At 59.9% G+C, this 20,710-nt stretch overlaps 1 protein-coding gene across 3 annotated transcripts; it reads right to left on the bottom strand.

The window, feature by feature from the left end:
- Nucleotides 1-5,266: 5,266 nt before the first annotated feature.
- Nucleotides 5,267-19,452, bottom strand: PDLIM4 (PDZ and LIM domain 4). 3 transcript variants are annotated; one of them, XM_037129922.2, is made up of 7 exons: nucleotides 19,287-19,452; nucleotides 14,545-14,696; nucleotides 10,900-10,981; nucleotides 6,538-6,707; nucleotides 6,157-6,323; nucleotides 5,701-5,818; nucleotides 5,267-5,581 (listed from the first exon to the last, which is right to left on the bottom strand). In XM_037129922.2, the coding sequence occupies exons 1-7, from the start codon at nucleotides 19,377-19,379 to the stop codon at nucleotides 5,377-5,379; spliced, it is 987 nt and encodes a 328-aa protein (XP_036985817.1). In that variant the 5' UTR covers nucleotides 19,380-19,452; the 3' UTR covers nucleotides 5,267-5,376. The 3 variants fall into 3 exon arrangements, with proteins under 3 accessions (XP_036985817.1, XP_036985816.2, XP_036985818.2); XM_037129921.2 differs by lacking the exons at nucleotides 14,545-14,696; nucleotides 19,287-19,452 and adding an exon at nucleotides 12,631-12,975; XM_037129923.2 differs by lacking the exon at nucleotides 5,701-5,818 and having other exon boundaries at nucleotides 5,413-5,581.
- Nucleotides 19,453-20,710: the final 1,258 nt, after the last annotated feature.

The raw sequence follows: 20,710 nt of genomic DNA, 5'->3' as shown, positions 1-20,710 counted from the left end.
TGTATTTCATTTCAGGTTGACGTGAGGATTAAAGAAGAGTAATATCAGTTCACCGAGGGACTTGCTGGTGAATGCCTGGGACACATGGGTTGCTGTCGCAGTTGGTATTTAACTCGTGTCCCTTCCTCTGAGTATGTGGATATGCCTGGCTTCTGGAGAAAATGTACCTTAAGCCCCAGAAAACCACTGGGAGCCCTTCCATGGCTGCTGTCGTCAGTGACAGGCTGCTGGGTGGTGCTTGGTTCTGAGCTTGGCTCACTGAGCCTGACCGGGGAGACACATCTGCTCGTGGGGTGCTGGTCAGTTGCGTTTCTGAGCCCTCACAGCTGAGGCCAAAGGCACAGGCTTCTGGCAGCCTGTCCTGGGATTTCTAGCCTATGCCTTCAGCCACAAATGGTCCCTGTTGGACGGGAACAAAGATGAAAGTTGGTTTCTCTAGGGACCCAAATAGAGTTTCCTGCTGGTGGTGGGAACAGAAGGACAGTCCTTGCTTGTCACAGAGACCACTTGACCACCCTCAACCCCTTTTAAACTTCCATCTCCCTTTAGGGGTACTGAGGAATATTGTGTAGGGAAATGGTAAATCATGAAATTACCCAGAGTTGCGAAGAGTCTGGGGCCCAAGGATACAAAGCTGTAATCTTGGGTAAGAATGAGCTGTCAGAATAGAGCTGGAGTGCAGGTGAGCTGGGCAGGGAGACCCAGAGGCAGAGGAGCTGGCAGGGCACTCCCCAGGGGGACTGGGAGACTCCCTGGGCCCACAGCCTGGTCCTCTGCACATCAGAGCCCAGCTCGAAACACCTCTCTCCTTCCCCCAACTCAGCTGTTCGTGGACTGTGAGCCCAGGGCCAGGCTACTGTGCCTGCCCTTTAGAGGGGCTAGATCTTGGGCCAGGAAGAGAGGAGGGTTGGCATGATGCCCCCTGTAGCGTTCTCCTGCCCTCACCCCACCCTTGATTCTCAAGGAAGAAGGCAGGGCAATAAGAGTGTCACACCCAGAGTTTAGAGGAAGGACTTAGTTTTCGTTCCAAGCTCCTTGAAAGGTCAAGGGAGGCCACAAGAATTTGGAAGAGAGCTTGATGAAGCTGAACCTGCAGATCAGTGTGAGTTATGGGGACCGGGCTGTCAGCAGAGGTCAGCAGGGGCTGCATGTCCTGGGGCCTGTGGGCAGGGACTGGGAGTTTAGACTTTGTCCTGAGAATAATGAGCAGCCAGGAGTTTTAGTAGAGAGGAGTGACAGAATCAGAACTGCATTTTAAAAAGCTCCCTCTGCTGTTGGGTGGAGAGGGGACTGAGTGGCCAGACAGGAGACAGGAAGGCCAGGGAGGAGGCTATTGCAGCACCCAGGCAGGAGAATGTGGGGGGCCGGACTGGGGCTGCAGCTCTGGGGGCTGAGGGGAGTGGGCTAGTAAGGGATTAGTGAGGATGAATACAGTCACGCCTGCTAACTGGTCTCCCTGCTTCCACCTTTGCCCCTCACAGCCTATTCATACAGCAGCCTGGCTGATTCTGGTTAAAACATAAAAGTCATACCATTCCTCTGGCTTCTCATCTCAGAGTGAAATCCAAAGTCCTTCCTGTGACTTACAAGGCCAACATGGTCAGCCTGCCTGTCCCCACATCACTCCGATCTCATCTACTGCACCTAGCCACCTCACTGACACCTCTGCTGCCGTTTCTTCACTGTTCGTAGGATGAGCAAGCACACGCCCCCTGTCCCTGCCCTACTCGGTGCGTTTGTATTCCCTGCCCCCTCTGCCTGGGCTGCAGTTTCTTCAGATGCCCACACCTCACCACCTCAGGTCTCACTGTATTTGTGAGGTCTTTCTAAATTCCTTACATGAAGGATCACTTATTTTCTCCGGTGATGACCTATATTTTTCCTTTATGGCACTGCTTATAATCTGTACTTGTTTATTCAAAATGTTTTCCCAGGAGGTAGCACCATGCCTGGAACACAGTAAAATCTTAGTAAATAAGTAGTTGAATGAGTGGGTCGAGGTTGCCAGGGGGGAGGCAGCTCTCCTCAAGGAAAAAGGTGGTGGGAGGCAAGGAAGCCCAGGCTGTGTCTGTGTGTGTGCTGGCCCCAGGGCTCCTGCACCTCTCGGTGCCCGGACTAGCTCTGAGCAGGACAGAGGTAGGTCTGGGCCAGGCTCTGCCCCAGCTGCTGACAGGTTGTGGAGGGGATGGAGTGAAGGGCATGTGGATGGGAACTACTGCCTCTGCCTGGGGATGGGCAGACCAAGGCTTGGCTCTAGGGAAGGGGACAGTGGAGCTGGGTCTTGAAGAGTGAGGATGAGTTTGCTGGATGAAGAAGAATAAAAGCATTTTGAGGCATAGGAAAAGACAGGACGGCTCAGAGAATGGTCAACTGCCTGGTGTAAGAGGGGAAGTGAGGTCACAGAGGTTTCAAATGCTAGGCCTATAACTGATCAATCCAGACCTTCAACCTCAGGGCCCTGGGGGCCATGGAGGGGTCCATGAAGCGAGGGAGTGCGAGAATCCTCCAGCTCCCCTGAAATGGCCCCCAGAAATGCTTAGGAGGCACAACTCCAGACAGAGTGATGGGCGGGATGGGATGGTTGAGGTGTGGGTTTAGAGGATGACGTGCAAGTCTCTGGTGAAGGTTCTGGAGGTGAGGGCCTGGGAGAGGGGCAGGTTTGGGGACAGTGAGAGCTCAGCCTGGCTGGGTGGGCTGGGGCACTCTGAGTTGGGGAACCTGATCTGTCTCTCTTCCTGCCCCATCGCAGGTCCAGGACCCTGGGTCACAGAGAGAATGTCCCACAGAGGCAGAGACTGAGTAGTGAACCACAGGGAGGACGAACCAGCCCGACAGCCCTGGACACCACTCCTGTCAGCTCCTGTCTCCCCGGCCGACGCCTCCCCTGGGTGCCTGTGTGGACAAGGGCTGCTCCGGCGGCCGCAGCCCTGTGAGGGCCAAGCTGTTGGTTTTGGGGGTGCCGATGGTGCCACAGAGCTCAAGGACCCCTCAACTTCGGTGGCTGTTCCCTTGGAAGGAGGGGGTGACTGAGCGTCCCGGGATTAAGGGGAGTCTCGGCGCCTGGTGACTCTACGGCGGCGGGTGCAAACGGGGGGGGGGGGGGTGGTGGCGGCGGAGTCTGCGGATTTGGGTCTGAGAGTCCGCCGGAGGCCAGTGCCCGTAGCTCCGTTGTATCTCTACTCGGTTCCCGCGCCTCCTGGCTTCCCAGGCTGCCCGTCCTCCCCGCCTATGACAGGGTAAAGCCTGACCCCCGCAGCAGGAAACGTGGGGTGCCGACGGAAGGGCCCACAGTCTCAGCCTACTCGGACGCTGCCCGAGGCGGGGGGGGGAGATCGTGAGTACGCATGCGTGCGCCGGTGCGTGTGCGTCGCCGGGAGGGGCGGGGCTTCGCTGCCCAGCGTGTGACCCCGGGGGGAGCAGAGAGGTGCAAGGTTGGGGAGGCTGGGATCACCCGCAGGATTCCAGGCCCCTCTTCTCGCTACAGAGCTCAGGGGCCCCTGCGCAATGCCCTGGGCTGTGCTCCCTCAGGGAGGGGCTGGAGCGGCGGGAGCGGCGGGAGCGGCGGGAGGAGCTTTTGGAAATAATCCTAGGAGCAAATTAAAGCTGGAACACGAGTTCTACTGGAAGAAAACGGAAATAAGCATGGATGAGACTGCATACTTGGCACCCGAATAAATGGGCTAGTAAGCCCAGATCACAGTATTCCCCAGGAAGAAAGGACTCTATGCCAGTTCTCAGGGAGTCTCTAGATCCAGGGCTACCCCAGCCATGCATGGTTCAGAGGTTGGTTTGCTTGTTTTCCCACAGCCTGACATACTGAGTCTAAACCTGACCACTGAGCACGCACGTACAAGAATAGCTCTGACACATTTGTAAATGAGGAACAAGTTCTTTGTTAAACGGCGGTAATTAAATCAGTGTGATATTGCCACTGGAATAGGAAAATAGATTAGTAGGGTAACTGTTTCTTACAAAAGGATTCTTACAAAAATATGAAAAGTTCCTATTTTTTTCCTAAAGTTTAAATGATGCTCAGAAAAAAGAGTGGAGGGTTTAGAGCATTTCACACAAGAACTCTTGGAGAAGACCACTCTGTTCCCCCCTGCTCGCTCAGCACTCAACAACAAACACAATGCATTTGAGCGAATGTTCCTCTTGGGTAATTAGACCAATGCAACCTAAAGCAACTACAGACCGCGTTTTACTTAGGTTGGCAAAAGTGGGGAAAATGATGTCCTGTGTTGCAAGAGCACGAGGAAATGAGTACGGTTGTGTGCTGATGGTGAGAGTGCGACCTGATGACAGTCTTCTGCGGTTTGTGACAGTACAGAATTGACAATAGCACAAGCGTGTGTATTCGGGCTCACTGACTATATCAGCACTAAATAAATGAGACCGCTTCCAGTCCTGAGGAGAGTTGCATGTGACCCGGAGTCCGGGAGCGTCCTCGGGTGCAAGGAACGCTACTCACCAGCTCTGGCAGCATTAACACTTTTTTTTTTTTTTTTAGCATTAACACTTTTAAAGAGAGTGAGTCTGTACCAGTGTGCGTGCTACCCAGCGGTGTAAAGCTCGAGGCTGCCGCACACGGTGTAACGACCAGCCTCTGGGCTTTGGAGACATAGCTTCTTGAAGGGTATGGCTCCAGCCCAGTGTTCTTTGTGAAATACTCCCCTTTGCCCACTTCCATCCCGCTCTGCCCCATGCCCCACACTAGGTGCGCTCCCTGGTGGTGAGAGAGGAGAAGGGGAAAGAAAAAAGGGGGGAAAGGGAGAAACACCAGGAGAGAGTTTGGGAGAGTGCAGGGAGACAGACACTGCCCGCAGAGTCCTAACCTCTGCAGTCATACACACACCCCTTGGGGCAGTCTCTCCTGTGGCTGCTAGGGGCTGCCCGTGATCGTGCTGGTGGCCAGATGGGGCCTTTCCTGTCTGTGCTCACCCTGGCCACACCTTTTCACACACAGTTCCTCAGCCTGTGAAGCTCTTCCTCCTTATTTCTTAGTTCTCAGCTGACACCTTCTCTGACTCCACCGAGGTCAGAGCTCTTGGCATGGCGTCACCATACAGCACCCCAGACGTTGCCACTTTGAATAGAACTGCCCCTAGTGATTCACTCCGCCATCACCCAGGCTGTGGCTTCCTTGGACTGCCCAGTACCCGTCTTGCTCATCGCTGCACCCAGTGCTCAGGACATGCTTGGAACCTGAACAGGGAGCCCTTGGAAGCCATGGCCTGCGCTGGAGGGAGACAGGCCGAGGCACTGCTGCGGTCGAGCTCCGGTAGAGGGAGTTTATTAGAGGGGCAAACATATTTACACGAGCCGCGCAGGCCATTAAAAGAAGCAGAGGCAGGGAGGGGGTGTTCCAGGAGCAGCTCAGACGAGTTCCACCTTGGCATTGGGGTACACTGCCACCACGTCATAGCCCTCCGGGGGCTTGACGCGCGCCTTGGCGTGGCTCTCGCAGTACAGCCTATCGTCCAGAAAGAAGTAACCGCGCTGCTTGAGGTTCAGGCCACAGTCGCTGCACATGAAGCACTCGGGGTGGTACAGCTTGTCCCGCGCCTTGACGATGGTGCCCCTGTTGGGAGACCAGCAGAGGACAGCGTCGGGCGGCAGATTCGCGAGCACGCGCGGTCAGGGCGTCGGGCGCGTGGGGAGAAGCGCGGCCGCGTGGGGAAGGCAGAGGCGGGTACTCACACGATGCCGTGGCCGCAGCGTGTGCACTCCGGCAGCCCCTGCAGGCCGCTCAGCGGGGCTCCCAGCTTGCCGGCAGTGGGCTTGAGGTTCCGCGGGCCGCCAGTCCCGGGCCGCTCCCCTGAAAGCCGGAGCGCGGGTGGCATGAGACAGGTGTGGGCAAGTGGTGATCGAGAAAGGTAAAAACCGCATTTCTGCGGGGTGTGGGGCTGAGCCGGGCTTCCGGGGACATCGGCACAGGCACACAGAGTGGGCAGGGGGTTTGGAGGGCGCGGGGAAACGGGCCGCGACCGGGCGGCGCCGCGAGGGGTGTGGGACCAGGCGGAGGAGACCAGGGAGGGGCGGGGGGCTGGGAGGCAGGACCTGGGGTCGAGAAGGCGCCGCTTGGGGGCAGTAGGGGGACGGTCCGGGGCCCTCAAGGAGTGGGAAGACACGTGGGCAAGGGGGAGGGCGCCTTACCGCCCTCGCCGGCCTCCAGCATGCCCTGCAAGTAGCGGAAGGAGCCGGACTGCTTGGGCTCCGCGGCGGCCAGGGGCTCGGCGGGCTCCCGCAGCATCCGGTACACTTCGGAGCCCAAGTCGATGCCGCCGTCTCGGCTCCGCGGGAGGCCTCTGGCTGGGTCAGTGCTGGTCGAAAGAGATGCGCGAGGGGACAGGGTTGCAGTGCCAGCCTTCACTCTGCCCGCTCAGGGGTCTGGCGAAAGTTTCATGGGTCAGAATGTAGGCAGCTGCAACCCACGGATCAAGCGTCAGGGTCGGGATGGGACCTCGTGAGATGTGAGGGATCAGGGCTTAAAAGGGGATTTAGGTGTGGCTGCAAAAGTCACGTTTCCGGTACTACCTGTGGAGTGGAGACACATGCAGGCTGCTGATCTGGGCCAGCAGGGCTGCCTCACTGCTGCTGCCATTGTGAGGGGCCGGGAGGCGAGGTGACTGCCCGTAAGGAGATCGGCCATTTTCTGGGCCAATCCCCGTGGCTGAGGGCCGCCTGCTGGTGGTTGGACTGCCATCCTGTGAGAAAGAGAGAAGCCTGAGGCTCGGGGAGACCCTCTGGGGTAGGGCCTATGGCCATTCCTAGTAGACCTACTCCCTCCCCTGCTACGCTGGGCCTTCTTGGATGCCTGCCAGCTACCCCTGCTCTGACATCTCTGGGTGATTGTGCCCAGCCAGGGAGGGGGTCTGTTGGGCCTGGTTCATCCTTCCCCCAAACGCCCATGGAAAGTCAGACGCGAAAACTGAGGGCCTGAGGCTCAGCCTTGGCTCCTGAGCCCTGGTAGTTCCGACCACTAGGGGCATCCCCAGTGGCTCCGTAAGGCCAGCCGGACTGGAGCAGAGTGAAGGGCTTCCTTGTAGAGGTGGTCCTGGTGCCAACCACCCCCCCCCCCCCCGCCTGCCAGAACTGGCCTGGATCCTGGACGCGTCAGTGGCTAGGAACAAAAAAGTAACTCCTGTCCTGAAGCCAGGAAAGGTCGTCAAACACTGTGTGCCCACGGGCCTTCGGTGGGGGAAGGCTGAGGTTCCAGTGTGCCATTGTGTGGTCAGCCCCCACTAAGCTTCCACCTCTACCCCCATTCCCTGTTTCCCAGGCCTTCTGCAGGCATAGCAGATGGGGGGGGCAGAGGCAGGGCCAGGATTCAGGGCTCCCCAGCCCACTACTGCACGGCCAGATGGATGCCATGGCTGAAATGTTTTGGGGAGGAGTTCCCTCAACATGCCTCCTCAGCCCATAAGGAGAGGAGGATCTCTGTGGGTGTGGGTCCCAAAGGGGACTGGAGGTCCCTGTCCCTGTAGAGTCTGGGGCTGTGCAGGTGCATGTTTACGGGCACACAGCAATGCGAACACAGGCACACGCACTCTCACAAGTGTGTTTACAGACATACACGTGCATGAGGACAACACACGCCAGCCCCACCTACACAACCTAGTCACACACACTCAGAGCCAGTGCTGGTCACCCTGGGGATGACCAGGGTGGCCTCCATGGCCGGAACCAGGTTGGTGGCCACAGCAGCCTGACTGAAGGGTGGGGCCCAATCCTCCAAGCCATGAAGGTGGTCTGGGCCTCAGCCTGCAAGGTGACACATAAATTTCCCCTTTGCTCTGCTGTGGGGACAGGGACACTAGGCGAAGAGGAAAGGATGCCTAACCCGGGGGGGGACCAGCCTGACTCGAGCTCAAGCTGCCTCCAGCACTGGGGCACTGTCCAGGCTGCAGGGCTCTGCCAGACTGCCCCTGCTTTCTGCAGGCTCGGAGCTGGGCAGGAGCTTGGAGAATGAGCGGGTGGGCCAGCAGCCGAATGGGGGTGATACCACACAGAACCCACCCCGACGGACAAAGGAGAGGGTCTTGCACCGCCCAGGTGGGCCCCCATCAAGGATGCAACAGCAGCAGGAAAACTCTCGTTCCCTCTGGGCCCAACATGAGCCCTTGGGAAATCTGATCATTCGAGTGCTCGTGTCTGGGGGCAAGCAGGCAGACAAGGCTGGCCTGGCCTCTAATGGGGACCAGATGGGCCATGGGGGCAGGGCTGGGCCTGGTACAGAGCAGGCTTCAACTGGAAGGGGAAGTCAGAGGGACCTGGGGGAAGGAGGCCCTCACTCACGCCCACCCAGCAGGGTGTGAGGCTATGGCAGGGTCTGAACTCAGTGGATAGGGCATAGTGACCTCGGTCTTGATTCCAGTCCCAGCTCTATCACTCATTAACTGAGCAAATCACTTCACCTTTGAAGCTCTGTTTCCTCATCTGTGAAATGGAGCATGTGATGAGCTCTATGTCATAAGTTCTTTGTGGGGATACAATGAGATGGTTGCATACAAGGCACTTAGCATAGCGCCTGCCACACAGCAAACGCTTGTTGGATAAACAGCTGTCATGGGCATTCCTGAGCCCCATCCCTGGGCCCCCTCTCTGTGGTGGCGTACCTGGTTCCGTGTGCTCGCACGCTCTGAGTACCTGCCAGCTGCTGATTTGGTTGTTGAAGACTCAGCTGGGTTAGTGAGCAAGACGGGGGTAACTGCCTCCTTGCTCATCAGCTCCCACATGACTGTAGTCAGAATGTGAACACTCACCTTGGACAGAGGTAGGTGCTGAGTTGATGGCACCTTCCAGAAGCCAAGCTCCAGCCCTCTGCTAGTCTGGAGAGAACAGGCTGAGTGTGCAAGGGCTGCCTGCTGCACCTGGCTAGCCTTAAGCCATCGCCTGGTTCTCAGCTTAAATGCCCCCGCAGGAAAACGTTCCTTATCACCGTCCTTTCTCCACTCTGGACCATGCCAAGTGCCTCCTGTGCTCCCACGTGAGGCCTGAGAGGAGCATCTCCTATAACCCTCCACACAAGGTCGGCCTGAAGCTCCCGTTGGCCCTGTCGCACCCCACGTGGGGTTGGTACCAGGGCATCTTGTGCTGGTCTTAGGGCCAACTGTGGTTTTCTGCTGCTCTGTTGGCGCTGGCTGGGCCCACCCTCGCCCCCCTGCAGGCGGAGGGTGGGAACAGTGTGGGACAATGGGCCCTGTGTCTGTGTTACTTTGGATACAGCTTTGCAGGGGCTGGGTGGGGGAATTTCTTTCACCACCCATGGAGCTCCTGACCTTTTAAGTACAAAGGCAGGCAGCAGCCCTGTTGCTTGTGGAAAATCCCTTTGCTTCCAGCCTCAGCAGCCTGGTCCTAGAAGAGGTCGTGGGGGCAGGGGGAGTTACTCTGCAGCCCTTCGCCCCCCAGGCCCGCTGGCCCTGAGCCTCTCCTAGAGGCCGAACAGAGCAAGCTGAGCCCCTTCGTCCTACCCATCCTGGCACAAACCTCACATAGGGGGCCTGTGCTACACTGGTCCCCTCTGCCTGGCCCAAGTCAGGTGTGGTTGACTTGTCACGTGTCCTCCCCATTGCCGTCTCCACCTGCTCCTATGGGCCCTGGGTTCACGGGACTACCAGAGCAAGCTTCTGAGACACAGGTGTGGCCATGAATCTCTGCAAGAACAGCTGAGGTTCTGGATAGAGCAAACCAAGACCCTCTTTGTGACCCTGCCCTATCACCTTGCCCCTTGCCTCTCCCCTCCCACCCCCTGAGACCTTTCTTCCCTCTGACCTATGGTATACAGACTCACCTTTGGGCCTTGGTATGCTTCCTGGCACATGTGTTCTTTCCATGCTTTTCTCGGCCTTATTCTTTCTCCTTTGGGTCTTGGCTTAGATACCCCCTCCTCCAGGAAGCCCTCTTTGATCCCTTGATAGAGTCACGTGGACTCCTTAGAGCCCTGGCTTCTGCCATCCCAGAACCGGTAAGTGTCTCCCCCCTTCCAGAACAGGTACTCCCTGACATGTGATAAGCACCTGACCTCACCAGCAAGGGAAAGGTAGGGAACAAATGTCAGAGTAAGTTGGGGACTGGGATAGATGGTGAGGGACAGGCCACAGCACATCCTCTCCTCTGATACAGCAAAGCCTCCAGGGCAAGAGTGGACTCAGCAGGCTCAGCAGGCTACGGCCCCACGTGCTGGGGTTCACGGTTCTAGCTCCACCACACACCAGCCCAAACTCCACCTTGCCCAAACTGGGTGACATGGGGATGTTGAGCCGGCTCTGGATACCTCAGTCTTGCCAACTGGCTGCCCCGTAAGCCCACGGCCAAAAGAGGCCACAGAGCAGCCTGGATTCCCTCACTCTCCTTGAGGACAGCACAGTGACTCTGTCATACATGAAGAGGTGACTGAGCACGTAGGCCTCCAGCCTGAGGTCTGCTAGGCGCAGTCACCGGATGCCAGGAGAAAACTTCAGCCTTGGACAGGGCAAGGAATTGCCTGGCATTCTAAGGTCAGCCCTGCGGCTCCGGCCAGGTGGGTACCTAAGGCTAGGATGAAACAGAAGAGCACCGCATTGCCTGAGGTCACTCCACAGCCTGTGACATCCTCCCAGTCTGCCATCACTGGGCACCAGAGTGAAACCCAGCTGGTTGGGTGGCAGCCCTGAGCCAAGGCCTGGCCCAGTCCCTCCCCACCACGGACACCTTAGTGCCAGATCCAGGGCTGGGTGGAGTACAGACAGAGCCCCCATCACCTGGGGAATGTGGGAGGGGGCTGGGCATGGCCCCAAGAAGCCTTCTGCTTCAGTCTAGCCTGAGCATCCGGGAGCCTCGGTGAGGACATCCAGTGCAGTTAAACCTGTGGTCCAGGCCTGGCCCCTCTTCCTGGGCATGCTCAGAGCCTTTACATACCTGGGCCTCAGGCTCGATGTGGATCCTGTGTGCCTGAGCCTTGCTGTCCTCTGGGGTACCGGGCCAGCTCCTGCCTTCAGGCCTGTAGCAGGAATTAGGATGGTCAGATATTTCTGCTTACTATGCCTGGGAACTAAGACCCAGAGGGGCTGGGTTCTGGGCTGAGACACCCAGGACCAGTCCTGGCATGTCTGTATGGAGAAGGACATCACCCCAGTGCTTTCCCCTGTGCCCAAATGGTGGCCACTGTGGCAAGGAGACGCTGGATTTGCCAACCACCTGGGATGGGGCTGTGTGTCTCAGCTGCTCCGTCCCTCTCTGGTCTGACTCCCAGAGAGGAAGCTGCAGCTTCTCCCTCTTCTACCCTCTCTGTGGCCTACCTAAATAAGCTCAGCCCGCAGAAGGCCCCTCATGTCCATCTGCCATCCCTTCACCCCTCTCATCTGTGGGCTCTGGGGCAGGCCTAACGCAGGAGGCTGGGAGGGGTGCGCCTCCCTCCTGCCGATGCCGGCAGAGTCATCACCAATGCCTGCCCGGCCCAGATGGGAAACAGGCCATTAGGAAATTCCTGATTCACCATAGAAACTAGAAGCCAAACACCACTCAGTAGGGAGAAAAACATCGTAAACCTGCCATGAGCAGGGCAGGCGGGCGGGTGGAGAGGCTGCAGGCCGGGGCCCAGGCCTGCCACTCAGTAGCCCTGCGGGGAGGCAGGCCGGTGGGGGTGGTGTGTGGACTTTGGGCTGGCCAGTGAGTGTGAAGGGAGGCTGGGTAGACTAAAGAGGAATACTGTCCCCGCTTCACCCCAAAAGGCCTCCTGGGGTTTCTTGACCACTCACCAGGGGGCCAGCAGCTCAACCCTACCTCTCTCCCCCATGCACCAGAGGCTTTTTAATGCTTTCTGCACATGCAGCCCACATCCATTCTGCGTTTCCTCACCTGTGCCATTCCTCTCTCCCTGCAGCCTTCTGGGGGCTGCGGCAGGGACCTCTGCTGCCCCTGGGGCAACACCGCACTCCTGGCATCTGGCTCCAGGCCTCTCAGCCAGGCTACCGGGTGACCACCCCCACAGCTCTCACAAGGCCTCCACCCACAGAGAGCGCCATGATACGCCTGGCGGGAGCACAGTGGCCACCTGCTTCCTTCCCCAAGGTTCTGCCCAGAACAGAAATGCAGGTCTGAGGTCTGAAGGTCAGAGGGCACAAAGTCCCTGGAGCCATAGGGCATCAGATTAGAATGAAGGGCTTATTCATGTGTCCGACTGCATGGCCAGGCCTTCACTTCAGGCTGCACAGGTGCCCCCACCTGCCATCGTTAGGCAAAATGACAGCCAAGGGTGGGCTGTGCAAAAGCCTCTGAACCACACACAATGGGCCCCAGAGGCCCCAGCAGAGGCGCCAGGGCTGGAGCTGATGCTGGGCCAGTCCCGGCCCCACGGAGCATGCCCAGAGAGTGTGGATTAGCCTGAGCTGTCGGACACCTGGCTTTGAGTTCCAGACAAGTAGGCATGGCAGGGAATCTGGGCCTCTACTTCATTTCCCAACCTCTGGGAAAGCCTGTGGAGGGCAAAAGCCCTCCTCCATACACAGGAGGCCAGGGAGGGCAGCTGGGCTGGGTGGAGCCCATGTTGGGGGCCCGCTGGGGCCCGAGTGCAGCATAGGTCCTGGCAGGACAGTGAACAGAGTCGGGGGCCTTGCAGGTTAGAAGGTGCCCAGGAGAAGAGAGGCTGACCTGGAGGATCTACATGGCCCCTGTTCTTGATCCCCAGGTGTGACCCCTGGGGGCGGGGCTAGGGGACTGGACCCCAGGTTTTCGCTCTGACTGAACAGACTTGGTATGTCACCATTGCTCAGTCCCCAGATCACAAGACAGCCCCGTTTTGGAGTTGAGGGGGCGAAGGGCTCTGAAATCCAATCACTTGCTGGAGGATTCTCCCATGCGGAGCCGGGCCAGTAACTGTGGTAGAAGAGAGTGTGCTCCCACCTGCTCCATGGCCGGGCAGCACGTCGGGCTGAAACGCCCAGAGCGGAACAGGTCAGAGGACCCCTGGCTCCATCCATGCTGGGCTCGGACCAAATGACCAGGGAAGGAAGGAAGGAAGGGGGCCCTCCACCCTGCCCCCACCCCACCACCCTTCCCTGACATCATTGCCTCTGGGAACCTCCTGACTCTTGCCCTCTGTGAGCCTCTCCCGCAACATCCCCCACCCCCGTCATCCCCAGCCCCAGTACCACCAGGGCTTCCCTTATTCAGCCAGGAGAGTCAAGGCCAGAGGTGAGTCAGGGCCCAGGAACCCAGCCAAGTGGGGCGGCTCCAGAGGCCACTCGTGGCCAGAGCAGTGCTGAGGTTTCCACCGCCAGCCTATGCCTCAGTCTGGGAGCGGGTGACAGATGTGACCCTGCTGTGTAGAGAAGGAGGCCCAGGCCCACAGAGGTCATCTGGGGAGCTTAAGGTCCCAGAGCCTGGAGGAGGGCCAGCTCTGCTGCAGTCCCCACGCTGGGGCCTCTGCACTACGGCCGGGGGGTGGGGGGGCTGGGTGCACACGACCTGGACTTACAGCTGGAGCCACTTAGCATGGAGAGCACAGCCAGGGGCCCTGACCCCAGTCTGGACACCGGCCTGGGCCAGACACAAAAGGGGGCTACTTCAGAAGCCTTCCCACCGTGTGTAACGGCTCCAGGCTGATGGGTCACCCCCTCCTGGCTGTCTCTAAGCACGGTCAGCTGTGCTGTGGTTTGCGGAGGCTTCTCCCACGCATGTCCAGAGCGGGCTGTGGAAAGTCCCTGTTAACAGTGAATATGGCAGCACTCAGCACTTCTGTCGGACTTCCCTGTATCCAAGCAAGACGGGGGCGGGAAGATCCCACTCGGCCACGACCCAGCCGACGGCCACGAGAGCTGGACAAAGACCCAGAGCCTGAGTGACCGTCCACCCTAGACCATCTGTACGGCGCACTTGGGGTATGGTGACTCCCCACTCTCACCCCCACGAGGGACTGTGTCACGTCACATTACACAGCTTGTGGCATCCAGATGTTACCAGGGCAGAGGCGTGGGCCGCAGCGGGGACAGCTGAGGCACCGCAGCTACGGGGCTGGCAGGAGTGCTGTGCAGTACGCAGACGCAGAGGAGCCTTTGGGAGTGAGAAAGGTGGGAGGCCAAATTCGCTTCCCAACTCCCTCACCGTGGGACTTGAAGCCCCCTCTAATCCTTCTGAGCCCCAGCTGCCCCAGCTGCAGATTGAGCACTGTATTAGGTTTTACTTTATCAAGTTGGTCTAAGGGTTCAATGAATAAGAAGCTTCTTTGAAATGGTCATCAAGCTGGTCACACGGGGTGGGGGGGAGGGATTGAAGTCACCCCTCCAGAGGCTGCCCAAGGTCTTATTTCAGCCCTGATTTGGGACTGCCAACCCACTGCCACAAGTCCCCCACCACACGCCCAGCCCTGAGCTAAAAGGGGGCTCCCTCCCTTCTTAAGCTACCGCCCATACCCAGCACCTGCCAGCACCCCATGAAAGCACTCCTCCTCAGGACAGGGGTGCCCAGCAGCTGAGGCAGCGAGGCTGCGAGGCCCAGCTCACTCAGCCCGCTGCCCACCCATGACTTACCATCACCTTCCATCAGCCCTGCTGGCCCTGGCCGTACCTGCTCACAGAGAGTATGAGGTGGTCGTGGCAGCTCTTGATGCGGTTCTGCGCCTCCAGGTGTGTCATGAGCTCCGTGCTCTCGCCGTTGATGGCCTGGATCAGGTCTCCGGGGCACAGGGCCGCCAGTGCAGCCTTGCTGCCAGCATGGACCTGTGGGTGGACAAGCCAGATGGCTGGACACTGGTCACTGTGTGGCCCTGCTGCAGGCTTTGCTCTTGACCCTTCCAACCACCGGAAACTAGTCAGCGTGGCCCTGCTTCCAACAAGACCGGTGGGTGGGCAGGCCAAGAGACTGGCTGAACTCCCACCTGGCCTTGGGGCAGACAAGGGGGATTTTACTGCCGCAGCCTGCGTATCTGCCCGAGGACATGCAAGGGACATGCAGGGATACATGTGCTCCTTAATACGTACAAAGCACGGACATGTCACAGGTGCCCTGCATAGATGGCGCCCCCAGCCAGATCACGTAGTGGCCCCTCGACATTCAAACCCTCCGTGACCTTGGCTTCCTACTGTTTCCTCTCGCCCTCACCCCACAGTCACCTCCACCCACGCACACTCTAAACCATCCGAATGTCCCGGGGCACTCACAGGCACCAGGTCTCTTTCACCTCCACACGCCTGCAGGTGCTCTTCTCTCTACCTGCAACATTCATTCTTTCCTTTGACCCCAAATCCTCATTACCTGCTTTCTTCCCCTCATCCTTCCGGTCTCAGCAGAGAGGCCGGTTCCCCGGGAAGCCCCTGCTCTGGCCTCTCACCGTACCTGGCGCAGCCCCTGTACCTCTCTGTTCCCTGAAGGTTGTTAGCGCCCCACCCAGGTCTGGGGCATCACCTCCCCGGCACGTCCAGGGCTGTTTCCATTTCCGTGCTACATCTACGTTCCAGTTGCCAGCCTGCACTCCTGGGTCACAGCTTCACCTCAACTTCCTCTTCAGGACAGGCACGCAGGCCACCCCAGGGTCACCACTGACCCCAGAGGGTCAAGCTGGAGCCTCTTACAATGCTGGTCCCTCGATGAGGACCCCTTTGAGGCTGGGCTCATGGGGAGGCCTGAGGAGGTGGCCCAGGGAACCCTTTGCCCTGTCCACAGTCCTGGCACAGCCTTCGGAAATGGACACTAGGCACCCTCATTCTTACCCAGTCTCTCCAGCAGCGCCCAGCTGTGGCTCAAGAGCTGCCAGTCACCTGTTCCTACTGGGGCAGGGGCGGGGGTCGGAGTTTCTGGACACCCGGCCAGGTTCAGCTCAGCTAGTGCTCAGCAGTGAGTGAACAGAGCTGAGGTGCCGGCAGCTGCTTGGCTGTAGTCCTGGTGTGGGCATTGCCTGAGCTGACCTGCCCTGAAATAGGCTGCCCCAGGGAGTGTTCTGGAGCATGACACCTACAGCCATCTGCCACCATTAATGCTCACTCACAGGGCCCAGGTACCTACCTGCACAGGCCTGTCCTCCCTGGCGAGGGGCCCACTAGGCTCCATTCCACCCTCCGCCCCTCAAGGCTCTGCCCCAGGTCCTTCTTCACAGATACGCGTATGTGCTCTGTGACACGGCCTGGGCTCAACGCTTTGCCCATAACTAGCTCGTGGCAACCCCTCATGCCCCTGGTGAGGCAGATGCATTGTCCTCCCTGATTACAGACAAAGAAGGAGAGGCTTAGGGGGAGGGACAGCTCACCCCAGTCCCCACCCTGGAGAGGAGTCCTCTTCCTCAGGGGGGCCAATAGCTGCAGGATGACTCAGCCAGCACAAGGGTTCATTCAGGCTCCCGTGGGTGGGGAAGTTCTCGAAAGCAGAGGTGGCTAAACTCCTGCCAGCTCCGCTAGCCTGGAGAGTTCTGGTCAGACAGGGCACAAGGCCAGGAAATGGTGACTCTCCCGACCCACTTTCCTTGCATTGTCTCATTCACCCTGAAGGCCAGCCCATTTGCTGGGCGAGATAACTGAGGTCCAGAGAAGGGCAGGAGGGCCCTCGATTGATACATGGGAGTTAGGATTTCAATCCAGGCCCACCAGCTCCAAGAACGATGCTCATAACTACTGTGTGCTTTTCTGCAAAAAGGGAGGGAAGGAGAGAGTGTCCCAGGTGGAAGGGTCATCGTGTATAATGGCTTATCTGGGAGAGAGAGTAAAAGCAGGCTTATGACCGAAGCATTGTTACGGAGGGGAGAGAGAGTGGAAGAGATGAAGCCAGAGAAGGAGCAGGGGCCAGGCCTGTGGGCTCTGCAGGCCCAGGTAAGAAGCTGCTGTTTCTCCTTGGTAGGTGGGAACCATGGAGGGTTCCAAGGGGAGTCACAGGACAGAGTTGAATTCAAGCCCATCCCTCTGGCTGGTGAGTGCAGGATAAACAGACAGAAGGAAGGGAGGCAGGGAGCAGTGAGTCAGCTGGGAGGCTGGGGCATGAACCAGCCCCTCACCTGTAGCCGCTATGACATCCCCAGCCCCTGCTCTACTCCGCCCAGCCTAGAGGCTGTGATGGCCAGGAGCCAGAGAGTCAGTGCCCTGTCATTCCATGCAGTCACAGCAAGCTCCAGACGGGCCTGGACTCCTGTCCCTGCTCTGCTTCTCTGGGCACACCACCTTAGCCTCTCTGAGCCTCAGTGTCCCCATCTGTAGTGCGAGGCCAGAGGGAGTTCTCCCTTCTAAGCGCTGCTGTGAGGACAGTCTGGGATCATCAGGGCAAAAAGCTTCCATGGGGCGTTGGGCACACGGTAGTGTTCATTCCAGGCACTGGTTGCTGGGGAGCTGGGACCAACACCCTGCAGGGTGTGGCCTGGAACGCTGTGGATGCGCTGGAGCCAGCAATCACTGTGGTGTGCGGGGAAGGAGCCCTGGACAATTTATTGGAAGTCGTGTAGGCTGAGGTTGCAAGGTCCCAGCTCTGCTAGGCAGCCAGCCTCCTTCCTGTCTTGAGTGTGGCTATCCCTGCCGAGTGGGGGAGGCCCTGGAGGCATGGGAGGGTTGAGTCTCAAACCCCTGCATGTGGGGACTCCCACTCATCCACAGTGTCTGCGGACCTGCCCTTGAGGTGTCTGTTGGGCACGCTGGGGCCTGTGCCTCCCCAGCCCCGTAAATCTCCTCAGATCCCCCCCAAACCCAGGCTCAGCCATCCTGGCTCCTCAGGCCTGAGCTGCTGCCGTGTGACTTTGAGGGACAAGGTGGGGCGGTACTTCCAGGCAAACCGTCTCCCGGTCTGCCTGCTGGCCAAGGGCCTGCATCACTATCAGCTCCAAACAAGGCCGCCGCCGCTGTGATGTGTGGAGGCCTTTCCTCTGCAAGCAGGCAGCCGCGTGGGCAACAGATGTCTGTGCTCCCTGCCGCCTGTGGCCGTCAGCCGCCGCCGCTGAGCCTGTCAGCGGCCTCACGCCCAGGGTGCCTGGCCCACCGGCTGGCCTAGCGCCCTCACCAGTTTGTCTCTGCAGTCACACAGCATGACACGCCCAGCCGACGCAGATGCTCACACGCACACCCCTCAAAGGGCTCCCTGAGGAAAATGGGAGATGAAAGGCTCCCGGACCTGTCGAGGGCCTCGCTCACTCAGCCCCAGGGGCCTGGCAGTGCAGGGTGAGGGCGGATGTGGGAAGCCTCCCAGGACAGCTGGGCCTGCCTGTCACCCTGGCCCCCAGAAGCCGGAATCCATGATCCCACGCTCCCCCGGGGTGACCACCCCCCTCCCGAGAACTGGACAGTTGTCCGAAGGTCTAGCTAGCTTGGTCCAGTCCCCAGGGCGAGAGATGGCAGCAGGGCGAGGGAAGGTGGTCTCAGGTAGCCTGACACAGGCCCCTGAGAGGCCGAAGCAGGTGTGGGGGAGCAAGGAATGGCTCTCAGAAGTTCCCAGGTCCCCTCCTCTCTTCCATCCAGACTGGGCCTGGGTTTTCTCCTCTTCTCTCCTCTAAGCTGGGACCCCCATGGGTCGAGTCTGAGTCCCCTGTTCTGGCCCTGCAAACTATGGGACCCCAAGGCTGAGCCGGGATCCCATCTCCCCCAGAACGGGCACCCCCTCTGCCAGGGCCCAAGTCCTGTCCTCTGCTTCTCTGTCCTCAGATTAGCCTCGGCCCAGGGCTGTGCCTCCTTCCCCACTTCCCTGCTTCCTCTGTCCTGAACCCAGGCAGTGTATGGTCCTGGGACCTGGAGGAACTGGGCTGAGGCTACTCTGGCCCCTGGCCTGGGGGGAAGAGGTTTCACAAGCTTACACTCAAGTGTCTCTTTCCCCTGGTTACTTCCCCTTAGGTCAACTGAGGTCACTGATGAGAGACTGACAAAACCAGAGTGGGCAAGTGAATGGATCTTTCTCTTTTCAGATTCAGGGAGGACCCAGCTCTTCTGGACTTGACCCTTGGTGAGGGGAGGGAACTCCCCATCATTGTGCCCCAGACCTTCAGGGTGGGTTCGGTCTGAGCTGTGTCTCTGAGCTTCTGTAGGTCTGTCCAGACCCCTGGCCCATGCCTGCTGTCCTTCCCTGGACGGCAGTGACTCCCCCAAAATAAGGCCGACAAAGGAGGTTGGTGTGTGAGCCCTTGGGGGGGTTCCTCCAAGGGATGGGGCAGGCAGGCCCAGCGGGAGGGAGGAGAGGGGGCTGAGGCGACACTGCCCGGCCTGGACGCCTCCTCTCCATTCTGTGAATTACCCAGGTAAACCCTTAGCCTCTGAGCCTCAGGAACGTAGGGGATACGGGCCCCGGGTGGATCTTGAGGACCGGGTCACCGATCCAGCACCTCCCCGCCGCCCCGTGGCTACCGGACTCACCCGCGAGATCGTGAGGGGTGCGCTGAAGTCCCGGCCTCCCACCAGGCGGAAGCCCCAGGGCGAGGGGCCACGCAGGGTCACGGAGTGGGGCATCGCTGGCCGGAGCCGCAGCGGGAGCCAGAGCCGGACACTAAGGAGCCGCCGCCGCCGCCGCCTGGACGCTGCGCCCCGCCCCCGGCCCGCCCGGCCCCGACCCCCCTCCGCCCGGCCCCCGCCCCCGCCCCCCGCGCTCCCGGATTGGCCCCGCGGCGGCCCCGACCCTCCCACTTCGGGGGGCTCTGAAGACCCGCCCCCCAGCCTGGCGCCTCCCGCCTCGCACCCCCACCCCGCCCCGGGCCCGGACGGCCCCGACGTCCCGGGTCCTGCCGCGGCTTGCGCGGTGCGGGCCGTGGACCGGAGCCCGGCGGCGGAAGCTCGGGCACAGCCCCTTTGAAGTAGCTCCTTCGGGGCGGCGCCCGGCCCGGGCGGGATGGGGTGGCGGGGCCGCGGCGGCCCGGCTGGGGGATGGGGCCGCGCCTCGCTCAGAAACCTCCTCGCAGTCCCGGCAGACAGACCTGCGCCTCCACCGCTCGGGGCGGCGAGTCCTCCCAACAGCGAACACTGTCCGGGAGCCCTGCGCCTGAACAGGGGACACTCAGACCCAGCGTGACAGCCCGCACTGACAGTACGGGGGTGGGGACAGAGCAGGACGGCTCTGGAAGGGGTGGCCCCTGACTTGTCCCTGCTTCCCCACGACACCGAGACCTTCTCCAGCACAGTCCTCTCTCCTCCGCCTCTGCAAGGAGCCTGCTTCCCTGGGAAAGGAGCAGCTAGGCTGACGTGGGCAGCGGCTGCGCCCCCGGAATGGGGGTGAAGTGCCCGAGGGGAGTGGACTTGGGGGCAGCCCTTCACCTGGGGCCCTTCCTGGACCTCTCCCCACTCCCTACCATCCGACTCCAGGGACGCTCTTGAACAGCCTTGGCGGGTGCCTGGCTTGCCAGGGCGCTGCCCACCACCCTCAGGTTCTTCTGGACACTGTGGGCCTGGCTACAGCAGGGCAGCAGTGTTTGGTCTCCAGACACTGGGGACATCCCTAATTTAGCCATTCTCGGCAACCCTGTGTCCCCTCTTGGCCAAGTTCGGGTAAGGGCTCTGTCCTCAGGAGCCTAACAGGCTGTGGGGTGAGGTGTGTCTGGAAGTCTCTAGCACTTCCAAGGAGAACGGCTGCTTCTCCGGGCACAAACCTAGGGTAGTCCAAGGAGGGGGGGCACCCTCTGGGGTGCTGCTGTCTGTTGAGCTTGCAGAGAAATGGGAGGGGTATGTGCAGCAGTGGTGTGTGTGTGTGTGGAAGGCATACCCCAGTGCGTCAGCCACTGGGCACCCAGCACTGTGAGCAGCACAGGTTTCTGGGGTCCACATGGACACAGTGGAAGGTCCAGTAGGAG

The sequence above is a fragment of the Artibeus jamaicensis genome, unplaced genomic scaffold, assembly GCF_021234435.1.
Source record: "Artibeus jamaicensis isolate MK-2021 breed Jamaican fruit bat unplaced genomic scaffold, CSHL_Jam_final contig_786, whole genome shotgun sequence".
Lineage (NCBI taxonomy): Eukaryota > Metazoa > Chordata > Mammalia > Chiroptera > Phyllostomidae > Artibeus > Artibeus jamaicensis.
Note: the sequence above shows the minus strand (reverse complement) of the source record. Positions and strands in the feature narration are given on the sequence as shown.